At 38.7% G+C, this 14,027-nt stretch overlaps 1 protein-coding gene across 8 annotated transcripts in view; it reads left to right on the top strand.

The window, feature by feature from the left end:
- GON4L (gon-4 like) overlaps positions 1-14,027 on the top strand; it is an 86,155-nt gene that overhangs the window by 35,117 nt on the left and 37,011 nt on the right. For all 8 annotated transcript variants that reach the window (XM_067037879.1, XM_067037913.1, XM_067037888.1 and 5 more), the window contains one exon: positions 3,874-3,975. In XM_067037879.1, coding sequence (XP_066893980.1) covers positions 3,874-3,975 — 102 coding nt within the window. The remainder of the gene's footprint in view (positions 1-3,873; positions 3,976-14,027) is intronic.

Genomic DNA, 14,027 nt, shown 5'->3' with positions numbered 1-14,027 from the left:
TTGAGGAGGAAAGGCTAGACAGAGTTGGCTGTCAGGATTTTGGGAGTCTGGGTGGTGTTTCTCATAATTTGTCCCTAGAATTTGAATCAGAATCAGGGAGTGTAGGGATGTATTTGTTGGATGGTGTTAAGTTACAGATTCCAGGGACTTCCCTGGTGGTGCAGGGGTTAAGAGTCCACCTGCCAAGGCAGGGGATGTGGGTTTGAGCCCTGGTCCGGGAAGATCCGACGTGCCGCAGAGCAACTAAGCCCATGTGCCACAAGTGCTGAGTCTGCATGCCACAACTACTGAAGCCCATGTACCTAGAGCCCGTGCTCTGCAACAAGAGAAACCACCACAATGAGAAGCCCACATACTGCAACAAGGACCCAACGCAGCCAAAATAAATTAAAAAAAAAAAAGATACAGATTCCAGGGCCTCACTCCATACCTACTGAATCAGAATCTCTAATGGTTATCATCTAGGTATCTAATTCTTATATATCCTAATGGTTGGAAACTACTGGTCTGGGAGAAATAAGAGTGTATGATAAGGGTTGATTGAGGAAATGGAATAATGGTTAGTGCGGAAGGTGAAAATCCTCTTTCTTTATAACAGTATTTTTTTGTTTCCTTATTAGGATAGATTTTGAAAAGAGAACATAGAGTCAGTGACTAGGGTAGGTTTGGATCCCCAGATCTACCAGCTGAAGTTTGTGAGTGCTGGTAAATAGGAAATGATGCTAGATATAGATCACAGTACCGAACTTTAGCCATATGCCGGTTTATTTTGGTAGTATTACGTGGCTAACTATTTTCACATGTTCCTAGTACCATCTGCTCTGCATATTATTAAAAGTGAGAGTATCATTTGCAAAAAATAAGAGGCTGTACTAGAGGGGGTGGGTACACAAAATTGAGATCAGCTGGGTAGATGCTGACATTATCAATCAGTCAAAAAAGTAATTAGACCCAGAGGGCAGGTTCCACGATCAGGGTACTAAAAGCTAAGCAGAATTCAGAAGAAACCTTCCTAAATGATTTTTCAACATGTTTGCCAAATGGGTTCTCTGAGAATATTGGCTGACACATTTGTATGGTATGGGCAGAAGCTGTCTATTGTAGTTCTTGCACCTAAACAGATGGGGTGTGTGCAGACGTCTGTGCAGTATCCATATGTTATAGGCTTTCCCCAGAACTTGTATTATTCAGCAACGTTTGTAAAGAACCTGCTGTAAAGAGACTTACATAGAAAGTACTATAGAGATTACGAAGACAGGATTCCATTCCTAAGGATTTAAAACTTTTTTATTGGGGGATAAACCTATAGATGGGTGAAAAAGCCTTCACATTTAAATAGCTATATATACACAATACAGATTTATATATTATAAACAATAAATGTTGAGTAAAGAATATCAGTTTAGGGCTTCCCTGGTGGCCGCCTGCTGATGCAGGGGTCACGGGTTCGTGCCCCGGTCCGGGAAGATCCCACATGCCGCGGAGCGGCTGGGCCCGTGAGCCATGGCCGCTGAGGCTGCGCGTCCGGAGCCTGTGCTCCGCAACGGGAGAGGCCACGACAGTAAGAGGCCCGCGTACCACAAAAAAACAAAACAAAACAAGAATATCAGTTTAGATTGGGTAGATTGGGGTTTATCAGTACAAATTTTCCAGTGATTATGAATCAAAAATGTGTTTGGGACTTCCCTGGTGATGCAGAGGTTAACAGTCAACCTGCCAATGTAGGGGACGTGGGTTCATTTCCTGGTCCAGGAAGATCCCACATGCCGCGGAGCAACTAAGCCCGTGCGCCACAACTACTGAGCCTGCGCTCTAGAGCCCACACACCACAACTGCTGAAGCCTGCGTGCCTAGAACCTGTGCTCCACAACAAGAGAAGCTACCGCAGTGAGAAGCCTGCACATCGCAATGAAGAGTAGCCCCCGCTCGCCATAACTAGAGAAAGCCTGCACGCAGAATGAAGACTCAGTGCAGCCAAAAATTTTTAAAAAGTGTGTGTATATATTTTTATTTTATTTTTTATTATTTTATTTTTTTTTGCGGTATGCGGGCCTCTCACTGTTGTGGCCTCTCCCGTTGCGGAGCACAGGCTCTGGACGCGCAGGCTCAGCGGCCGTGGCTCACGGGCCCAGCCGCTCTGCGGCATGTGGGATCTTCCCGGACCGGGGCACGAACCTGTGTTCCCTGCATTGGCAGGCGGACTCTCAACCACTGCACCACCAGGGGAGCCCTATTTTTATTTTTAATAAAAAATATTTATTATGAAAAATTAAGAAAGAGTTCTATTCTTCAGTCTTTGTTGATTCTTTCTAGATATTTTCTCTGTGTTTAATCCAAGAAAGGAATCATACTATACATATTGTCCTGCATCTGCAACTTGCTTTGTTCACTTAATATAATTTAGACATCTTTCTATTGTAATACATAGAGGTCTCCCTTTCCTGTGTAATGGCTACATAGTGGTAAGGAATTAGTTATTCTCATTTTCTAGACTTTGATTTTGCTTTTGGTTTTAATTCAGTTCCTCAGTTGCACTAGCCACATTTCAAGTTCTCAGTTGCCTCATGTGGCTAGTGGCTACCATTGTTGTACAATACATATGTAGAACATTTCCGACCTTGCAGAAAATTCTGTTAGACGATGCTGATCTAAAGTTGTCCCAGGAAAAATTTTACCTTAATATAACAATCCAGGGACTTCCCTGGTGGCACAGTGGTTAAGAATCTGCCTGCCAATGCAGGGTACCTGGGTTCGAGCCCTGGTCTGGGAAGATCCCACATGCCGTGGAGCAGCTAAGCCCATGCACCACAACTACTGACCCTGCGCTCTAGAGCCCACGAGCCACATCTGCTGAAGCCCGCGTGCCTAGAGCCTGTGCTCCACAGCAAAGAGAAGCCACCGCAATGAGAAGACCATGTACCACAACTAAGAGTAGCCCCCGCTCACTGCAACTAGAGAAAGCCTGTGCAGCGACAAAGACCCAATGCAGCCAAAAATAAATAAATAAAATAAATAAATTTATTTAAAAGAAAATGTATATATAACAATCCATAATTGATTGACTCCTTCAAGATTTTTAGTTAGGAATCTAAAAAACATCATAGCATCAACATTAGAGAAAATTGCGAGGGAGAAAAATACCCATACTTCTATGCTCTGCCATTACAAATGTTTGTTATTTTTGTATATTTTTAGTATTTCTGAGTTATTGTAGGGATATAATTTTATGCTTATGAGTATTATGTGTGTATTGTGTTGTACTTTTGTCATGAATGTGTTGAACATGTATAGAATGTTTACATTCTATATGTATATACTATTTTATACTAAGTCATAATTATGGTCATTCCTTTTTTCACTATCAATGCCTTTGTATAAAGAGTTTTACAAAAATATTATTTTAATGAGATGCACTACTCTAAGTGGGTTTACTGAGATAAATTACATGTTCAGTTTTTAGGCTTTTGCTGCATTTTGAGAAATTTTAAGTTTTGTTTGAAGGAGGGAAGGAAGGAACTTGGCTAATTGAGGGGAATAGGTGAGATGAGTCCACTTTGGGAAATTATCTGTGCACAGGCACTGAGGAAAAAAAGAATAAGTTGTTTAAAAACTTCAGAATAGGCAGTTCCCTTGCAGTTAGGACTCTGCGCTTTCACTGCTGAGGGCCTGGGTTTAATTCCTGGTTAGGGAACTAAGATCCTGCAAGCCGTGTGGCACAGCCAAAAAATAAGTAAAAAATAAAATAAAAATAAAAACTTCAGGATAAATGTGCTTTATTGGAGTAGATTCTTATGGCGCTGAACATCTTAAATTTTCATTAGAGATATGAGTTCAGGGTTGGGAATAAGTGTCTAAAACATTTTTTTTTCCTAGATGAGGCAGATGATGATGACGATCCAGAATATAATTTCCTGGAAGACCTGGATGAACCAGACACAGAGGATTTCCGCACTGACCGGGCAGTAAGAATCACCAGTGAGTCTGTGTTTATTATAAGTCCTGGTCTTGACTTCTCCACATCTACCTTTGTTTACTTTGCAGATTTTTGAGGTTGAAGTTTGTAACGCACTTAAGACATTTAAGCTTCCTCTACCCATTTATTTCTGTAATTCTTTAAATTTACATATATATTCAGGAAGCCTATCAGTTACTCATTTATACATCCCGCAGTCATGTATTGAGTATTTGGCAGCGATTGTACCAAAATGAATGAGACATGGCCTCTGCCTGTAGGATGTCAGCTTAGTAGGAGGATACAAACAGAAACAGTTACAGTATCAAGTGATAGGTGCTATAATAATAGTTTGTGTATACACTGGTGGCCCAAAAGAGGGTTATACTGTCCTAATGTATGGTATGGGTTAGGGAAGGATTCACAAAATGGGATGTTTTATTTTAGTTTTGAAGGAGCAATAAGAAATTTTTGGTGAACGGGGGCAGAGAGGGATATTGCAAATAGAAGAATTCTGCAAACCATGGAATTATGAAACAATACATGTGTTTGGAAAATAGTAGTTTGGTTAAGTTGTATGAGTGAGTGGTGATAGATGAGTTAAGCAGTGTTCAGTTCATGGAGAACCTTAGATCTGATTTTTGATCTGTCAAAAAGGAGAGCTCAAATAACTCAAAGCAGGAAATATAGGAACTGATTTGGATTTTAGAAATATCACTTTGATTTAATGCCAGTTTAATGTATTGATTTGGTGGGTAAAGAGAGCAAGATTGGAGGCATGGAAAACAATTAAATAACTTGGCTTGAGTCATTTGTTTAAAATGATTTCATTGCTAGTTTGCCAATGATGGAAAGCATATTTCAGGAACTGTTGATTTTTATTGAGTGTGTGCATGACCCTGTACTGGAATAGTATACACAACATGATGAACGTAAGACGTTGGCTCTTGACGAGGTTATGAAGAAAGTTTTTAAGTATCCAAAAGTGTTTATTATGTACCTAAATAATGCAAGTCTTTGTGCAAAGAGAATTATGTAAACACAATCCTTTAGGACTTATGTTCTGTTTTGTTGCTTTATTTCATCTTTCATGTTGTTTTTAAGATTAGAATGCCGTTTCCTTTATGAAGATCTTCCATTTATTTTGGTATGTTATGACAGTTAAGGTTGCGTTGAAAGGAAAGCACCAGGAATCAAAGAGAAAGTGTAGAAAGAAAAGGCTTGAGGATTTAGGTTTTGAGAAAATTGTGAAGGAGGGTCTAGGAAGGTATGAGAGAAAACAAGAAAGCCTTTTGTCTCAGAAACCAAGGGAAGAGTCTTTCAGGAAGGAGCGAATAGTCCACAGTGTCATGTGCTGGTCATGAAACATTTTCTGCTTGAAGCAGAAAAGTAGGAGATTGCATTTCAATTCAGCTCTCAGCCTGGTGTACACTTGCCTTCCCTTCTTGTTTGTCTGTTACTTTCTTCAGTTTATAGATACAGTTGACCTTGAGCAACTCAGAGGCTAGGGGTGCCCAACTCCAGTGTAGTTGAAAATCCGACTAGAAGTTTTGACTCCCCAAAAACTTAACTACTAGTAGCCTACTGTTGAAGGCTTACCAATAAAATAAATAGTTATTAACATGTATTTTATATATAATGTGTTTTGTATACTGTATTCTTACAGTAAAGTAAGCTAGAGAAAAGAAAATGTTATTAAGAAAATCATAAGGAAGAGAAAATACATTTACAGTACCGTGTTTATCGATACTGTAAGTTTATGTTATCTGTTTACAAGCTGAATCATCTGTCAGTATCTATATTAATATTGTTTTATATGATACAAAACACTGGAGATATACATGTTACACTAGACAAGAAAAATGAAAAGATAATGTGAAAAAGGAACATTTATTTACTGGTATAAGGATGCAAGCATTCATAATGAAGAAGCAGCAGTATGATGGCTTGATGTAGCCTATTGTAATTGATACGTTTGCTTCACAGATCTCTTCTTCGTACTCTGGCCTATACACTGCTGAATGGTTACAAAATTTTTATGGCATACAGTATTACAGTCATATTCATGTACAGGATTGGAAACATTGTTACATTTTAAAAAAATGTGATAATAGGCTGATACACAGTTGGTAATGTAATTCTTTGAAAGCACAGTTATAAATCATTAATAAAACTAACATTAATTTTATTATTAATTTTATATTAAATAGTACTCACTTTATGCCTATGTAAGGATAGGCTATCCATTTCAATACAAGTCTTGCACATGATGTTCTACATGATGAATACTTAGGTGATGATGATGATGATGACACAAAAACATCTCATGCGATTCTTGCCATACAGTCATTAGATTTTCACACAAAGGTACACACATATACACAACAGATAAGTTTATTAACTGTAGGCATGATGATTATTTACTATTCATTAAGTCGCAGTGGGTCATCATAAAGGCCTTCATCCTCCTTGTCTTCACATTTAGTAGGCTGAGGAGGAAGAGGAGGAGGAGGGGTTGGTCTTGCTGTTTTGGGGTGGCAGAGGCAGGAGAGGTGGTGGAAGAGGAAGGGGAGGCAGAGACTGTAACTTTATGGAAATACATTGTAATTTCTGTAAATTTCTGTAAATTTCTCTAAAAATGTTTCTGTATGGTACCAGTCCCTCTCCCACCATGTACTTTGGTTTCAGTGTCTATATCATAGAAGCGTCCTTGTAAAAGAAGTCAAAAGCAGTCTTAAATAATCGGAACCCTGCTGCCTGATTGTCTAATGTCAGTTTGTTTTCTGACACAGCTTCTTCTACATCTTCTTCCTCATTGTCTGGCACTGTTTTGGAAGCACTCATCTGCATCAAGTCATCTTTTGTTAATTCCTCTGGTGCGGTGTTTGTTAGCTCTTGAATTTCTCCAAGATTCAGAACTTGAAACCCTTCACCCCCATCTTTTTTTGGCCATATTCACAGTCTGTTTCATGATTTCCTTGATTGGCTCTGTCGTAAATCTTGTGAAGTCATGCAGGACACCTGAACACAGTTTTCTCCAGCAGGAATTTATTGTTTCAGGTTTGATGGCTTTCATGGCTTTTTCTTTAACAATGATGGCATTTTCAGTGGTGTGATCCTTCCTCCAGACTTACGTGATGTTCTCTCCATTGGGGTCTTTTTTTTAGTGTGGATAATCCTTTCCATAGAATATCGTGTGTAATGAGCCTTTAAAGGTCCTTATGACCCCTGATCTAGAGGCTAAATTAGAGACATGTTTGGAGATGAGTAGACCACTTAGACACCTTCAGTGTTGAATTCATGGGGTTCTGGGTACCCAGGGGCATTGTTCAATTTCAAAAGAACTTTAAAAGGCAAGCTATTTCCTGACTTCAGGGACAAAGCATCGATGGAACCAATCCATAGAAAGGCCCTTCTTTTTGTATATCTAAAGACTGGCAGCTCGTGTTTATCTTCTCCCTTCAAGGTGAGCAGCTTTATAGATAAGGGCAGTCCTGGTGGTAAATGCGATTGCATTTTCACAAAACAGTAGACTTAGCCTCTCCCTTCCTGCCTTAAATCCTGGTGCTTCTCTTCCTTACTAATGTCTTTTGAGGCTTTATTTTTAAAAATTTTTTCCCATCCAGAATAGGGCATTTTCATCTGCACTAAAAACCTGTTCAGGCAGATATCCTGTCTCCTCAGTCTGGGAACTTGTCTGCTGCCTCTGCGTGAGCAGAGGCTTCTCCTGTTATCTTGACAGTTTTTAAGCCAAACCTCTTTCTAAAATTATCAAACCATCCTTTGCTGGCATTAAATTCTCCAGCCTTAGATACTGCATCTTCCTTTTGCTTTAAGTTGTCATGCTTTTTCTCAAATCATATTAGAGTCTATAGGTATGCCTTTCTTATAGCAATCCTGCACCCACATAAAAGCTACATTTTCAATATGAGATAAAAATGTATTTCCCAAAAAGCGCAAGGTTTTTGCACCTGGCGGCATAGTGGCAGCTATGGCTTCATGAATTTCCTTTTCATTTTTTACAATGGTCCTTACACTGGATTCATTTATCTTGAAATGGTGGGAAATCACAGCTGTAGACCGCAATCTCTGGTACATATCAAGCAATTCAGCGTCTTCTTGTAATGTCATGACTTTTCTCTGCTTCTTGGGAGCACTTCCAGCATCACTAGTGGCACTTTGCATGGGTCCCATGGTGTTATTCAAGGCCTATGGTATTGTACTAAACTTGATGAAAAATACTCAAGAACCACAAGAGATCACTTTTTCCTACAGTACGCAATTTGCTGGAGAGACAAACTGCTCAGGAGATGTTTTAAGCAGATACTTGCAACACCTGAGCTAGCAACAGGAGGTGGCTATGAAATTATTAGAGAAGTACAGTATATGCCACAGTTAATTTTATGCAGTTATGATTTCATACTGCATCTTTATGTTTGGGTTTCTCTCGACTGTGAATGGTGCCGTGTATGGTCTGTAAGTGTGTGCGTAAGTTTTGATAAATTTTAACTTTTTAGAGTAGATTTGTGTACATTTTATGGTAGTAAATGATAAAATAGACTAGTATCTACATATAGTTTATGCATTCATGACATACCTAACTTTTTCTTAAATTTTTTGTTATTTCTAGGCTCTGTGGTTTGTCTGAGGGTTTTTTCAAATTGTTGCACATCCCCCCCAAATTGTTCCAATATATTTACTGAAAATATCTGCATATAAGTGGACCCATACAGTTCAATTCCATGTTCAAGGGTCAACTGTAATTTCTCAGGGAGATCCTTCTCAATTAGGATTGATCTTCTTGCTCTGTAATCCATACTATTTTTTTTTCAACTTACACACACACACTGTATTTTATTTTTACACGAGATAAATAAATTGACACCAAGCATTGTAAATGGATGACCACAACAAAAGCAACAATGTTTGCAATTACCAAACATGAAACACACTCATACTATGTCATAAAATTGACATTCAGTCCAGTAAACCTCCACTGTAACAGCTCCTTTACTTTGCAGTGAAAATTGATTTGTATATTTTTTGCCTCTGAGTCCTTGTGGGATTTTTTAAAAATTCAAACAGAAAGTCACAAAAATTATAATCATCCTCATCAGTTCACTCAGTCCCATGCAATTAATTTTTTTTTAATCTTGATCTTTTGTTAGCACTTTTATGAATTCATCAGTTTTCCATTAGAATTCTGAAAATACTTATTCATTCAGTTCAGCAGTATAGTCATTACCAGAAACCTGTACATGTCAGTCTTTTCCATGAATTCCTTGAAGATGAAACCCTTTAATAGGAACATTTTTGCGAAAGCATCAGAATACACCCAGAACTGTCTGTAAATGACAAAAGACTTAAAAATGACCACGATTAAAGATTTGATGAAAGTTCATAATAATGCAATTGACAAGGAAATTTAGTTACTTCTGAGATATACATTTTAAAGTAATAACTAGAATTATGACTTATAACATTATACCAGAACATATAAGATTTTTAGAAATTTCATGTAATGTCTGAAACATTTATATTAACATGTTTCCGTACAAATATCCCAAAGAAAGTTTAGTATTAGTTATTTTTGTTTTTTTTAATACTGCAGGTTCTTATTAGTCATTAATTTTATACACATCAGTGTATACATGTCAATCCCAATCGCCCAATTCAGCACACCACCATCCGCACCCAACCACGGTTTCCCCCCTTGGTGTCCATATGTTTGTTCTCTACATCTGTGTCTCAACTTCTGCCCTGCAAACCGGTTCATCTGTGCCATTTTTCTAGGTTCCACATATATGCGTTAATAGACGATATTTATTTTTCTCTTTCTGACTTACTTCACTCTGTATGACAGTCTCTAGATCCATCCACGTCTCAACAAATGACTCAATTTTGTTCCTTTTTGTGGCTGAGTAATATTCCATTGTATATATGTACCACAACTTCTTTATCCATTCATCTGTCGATGGGCATTTAGGTTGCTTCCATGACCTGGCTGTGGTAAATAGTGCTGCAGTGAACATTGGGGTGCATGTGTCTTTTTGAATTATGGTTTTCTCTGGGTATATGCCCAGTAGTGGGATTGCTGGATCATATGGTAATTCTATTTTTAGTTTTTTAAGGAGCCCCCATACTGTTCTCCATAGTGGCTATATCAGTTTACATTCCCACCAACAGTGCAAGAGGGTTCCCTTTTCTCCACACCCTCTCCAGCGTTTGTTGTTTTTAGATTTTCTGATGATGCCCATTCTAACTGGTGTGAGGTGATACCTCATTGCAGTTTTGATTTGCATTTCTCTAATAATTAGTGATGTTGAACAGCTTTTCATGTGCTTCTTGGCCATCTGTATGTCTTCTTTGGAGAAATGTCTGTTTAGTTCTTCTGCCCATTTTTGGATTGGGTTGTTTGTTTCTTTAATACTGAGCTGCATGAGCTGTTTATATGTTTTGGAGATTAATCCTTTGTCTGTTGATTCATTTGCAAATATTTTCTCCCATTCTGAGGGTTGTCTTTTTGTCTTGTTTATGGTTTCCTTTGCTGTGCAAAAGCTTTGAAGTTTCATTAGGTACCATTTGTTTATTTTTGTTTTTATTTCCGTTACTCTAGGAGGTGGATCAAAAAAGACCTTGCTGTGATTTATGTCAGAGAATGTTCTTCCTATGTTTTCCTCTAAGAGTTTTATAGTGTCCAGTCTTAACATTTAGATCTCGAATCCATTTTGAGTTTATTTTTTTTAAAACCTTTTTTTTTTTTTTTTTTTTTAATTTATTTATTTACTTTTGGCTGTGTTGGGTCTTCGTTTCTGTGCCAGGGCTTTCTCCAGTTGCGGCGAGCGGGGACCACTCTTCACAGCGGTGCGCGGGCCTCTTACTGTCACGGCCTCTCCCTTTGTGGAGCACAGGCTCCACACGCGCAGGCTCAGTAGTTGTGGCTCACGGGCTTAGTTGCTCCGCGGCATGTGGGATATTCCCAGACCAGGGCTCGAACCCGTTTCCCCTGCATTGGCAGGCAGATTCTTAACCACTGCGCCACCAGGGAAGCGCATGAGTTTATTTTTGTGTATGGTGTTAGGGAGTGTTCTAATTTCATTCTTTTACATGTAGCTGTCCAGTTTTCCCAGCACCACTTATTGAAGAGACTGTCTTTTCTCCATTGTCTCTCTTTGCCTCCTTTGTCATAGATTAGTTGACCATAGGTGCGTGGGTTTATCTCTGGGCTTTCTATCCTGTTCCATTGATCTATGTTTCTCTTTTTGTTCCAGTACCATATTGTCTTGATTACTGTCACTTTGTAGTATAGTCTGAAGTCAGGGAGTCTGATTCCTGCACCTCCGTTTTTTTCCCTCAAGACTGCTGTGGCTATTAGGGGTCTTTTGTGTCTCCATACAAATTTTAAGATGATTTGTTCTAGTTCTGTAAAAAATGCCATTGATAATTTGATAGAGATTGCATTGAATCTGTAGATTGCTTTGGGTAGTATTAGTCATTTTCACATTATTGATCCTTCCAATCCAAGAACATGGTATATCTCTCCATCTGTTGGTATCATCTTTATTTTTTTTATTTTATTATTATTTTTTTTTTGGTGGTACGCGGGCCTCTCACTGTTGCGGCTTCTCCCATTGTGGAGCACAGGCTCCGGATGCGCAGGCTCAGCGACCATGGCTCACGGGCCCAGCCGCTCCACGGCATGTGGGATCCTCCTGGACCGAGGCACGAACCCGTGTCCCCTGCATCGGCAGGCGGATTCTCAACCACTGCGCCACCAGGGAAGCCCTGGTATCATCTTTAATTTCTTTCATCAGTGTCTTATAGTTTTCTGCATACAGGTCTTTTGTTTCCCTAGGTAGGTTTATTCCTAGGTATTTTATTCTTTTTGTTGCAATGGTAAATGGGAGTGCTTCCATAATTTCTCTTTCACATTTTTCATCATTAGTGTATAGGAATGCAAGAGATTTCTGTGCATTAATTTTGTATCCTGCAACTTTACCAGATTCGTTGATTAGCTCTAGTAGTTTTCCGGTGGCATCTTTAGGATTCTCTATGTATAGTATCATGTGATCTGCAAACAGTGACAGTTTTACTTCTTCTTTCCAATTTGTATTCCATTTATTTCTTTTTCTTCTCTGATTGCCATGGCTAGGACTTCCAAAACTATGTTGAATAATAGTGGTGAGAGTGGACATCCTTGTCTCGTTCCTGATCTTAGAGGAAATGCTTTCAGTTTTGCACCATTGAGAATGATGTTTGCTATGGGTTTGTCGTATATGGCCTTTATTATGTTGAGGTAGGTTCCCTCTATGCCCACTTTCTGGAGAGTTTTTTTTAATCATAAATGGGTGTTGAATTTTGTTGAAAGCTTTTTCTGCATCTATTGAGATGATCATATGGTTTTTATTCTTCAGTTTGTTAATATGGTGTATCACATTGATTGATTTGCATATATTGAAGAATCCTTGCATCCCTGTGATAAATCCCACTTGATCGTGATGTATGATCCTTTTAATGTGTCGTTGGATTCCGTTTGCTAGTATTTTGTTGAGGATTTTTGCATCCATATTCATCAGTGATATTGGTCTGTAATTTTTTTTTTTATAGTATCTTTGTCTGGTTTTGGTATCAGGGTGATGGTGGGCTCGTAGAATGAGTTTGGGAGTGTTCCTTCCTTCACAATTTTTTGGAAGAGTTTGAGAAGGATGGGTGTTAGCTCTTCTCTAAATGTTTGATAGAATTCACCTGTGAAGCCATCTGGTCCTGGCCTTTTGTTTTTTGGAAGATTTTTAATCACAATTTCAATTTCATTCCTTGTGATTGGTCTGTTCATATTTTCTATTTCTTCCTGGTTCAGTCTGGGAAGGTTATACCTTTCTAAGAATTTGTCCATTTCTTCCAGGTTGTCCATTTTATTGGCATAGAGTTGCTTGTAGTAGTCTCTTAGGATGCTTTGTATTTCTGCAGTGTCTGTTATAACTTCCCCTTTTTCATTTCTAATTTTATTGATCTGAGTCCTCTTCCTCTTTTTCTTGATGAGTCTGGCTAATGGTTTATCAATTTTGTTTATCTTCTCAAAGAACAGCTTTTAGTTTTATTGATCTTTACTATTGTTTTCTTTGTTTCTATTTCATTTATTTCTGCTCTGATCTTTATGATTTCTTTCCTTCTGCTAACTTTGGGTTTTGTTTGTTCTTCTTTCTCTAGTTCTTTTAGGTGTAAGGTTAGATTGTTTACTTGAGATTTTTCTTGTTTCTTGAGGTAGGCTTGTATAGCTATAAACTTCCCTCTTGATTGATTGATTGATTGATTGATTGATTGATTGTGGTATGCGGGCCTCTCACTGTTGTGGCCCATTGTGGAGCACAGGCTCCGGACGCACAGGCTTAGCGGCCATGGCTCATGGGCCCAGCCGCTCTGCAGCATGTGGGATCTTCCCGGACCAGGGCATGAACCCGTGTCCCGTGCATCAGCAGGCGGACTCTCAACCACTGCGCCACCAGGGAAGCCCTAAGCTTCCCTCTTAGAACTGCATTTGCTGCATCCCATAGGTTTTGGATCATCGTGTTTTCATTGTCATTTGTCTCTAGGTATTTTTTGATTTCCTCTTTGATTTCTTCAGTGATCTCTTGGTTATTTAGTAACATATTGTTTAGCCTCCATCTGTTTGTGTTTTTTATGTTATTTTCCCTGTAACATTTCTAATCTCATAGCATTGTGGTCAGAAAAGATGCTTGATATAATTTCAATTTTCTTAAATTTACTGAGGCTTGATTTTTGACCCAAGATGTGATCTATCCTGGAGAATGTTCCGTGCGCACTTGAGAAGAAAGTGTAATCTGCTGTTTTTGGATGGAATGTCCTATAAATATCAATTAAATCTATGTGGTCTATTGTGTCATTTAAAGCTTCTGTTTCCTTATTTATTTTCATTTTGGATGATCTGTCCATTGGTGTAAGTGAGGTGTTAAAGTCCCCCACTGTTATTGTGTTACTGTCGATTTCCTCTTTTGTAGCTGTTAGCACTTGCCTTATGTATTGAGGTGCTCCTATGTTGGGTGCATGTATATTTATA

Source organism: Kogia breviceps, chromosome 1, assembly GCF_026419965.1.
Source record: "Kogia breviceps isolate mKogBre1 chromosome 1, mKogBre1 haplotype 1, whole genome shotgun sequence".
NCBI lineage: Eukaryota > Metazoa > Chordata > Mammalia > Artiodactyla > Physeteridae > Kogia > Kogia breviceps.
This window is presented reverse-complemented; position numbering and strand designations above follow the sequence as displayed.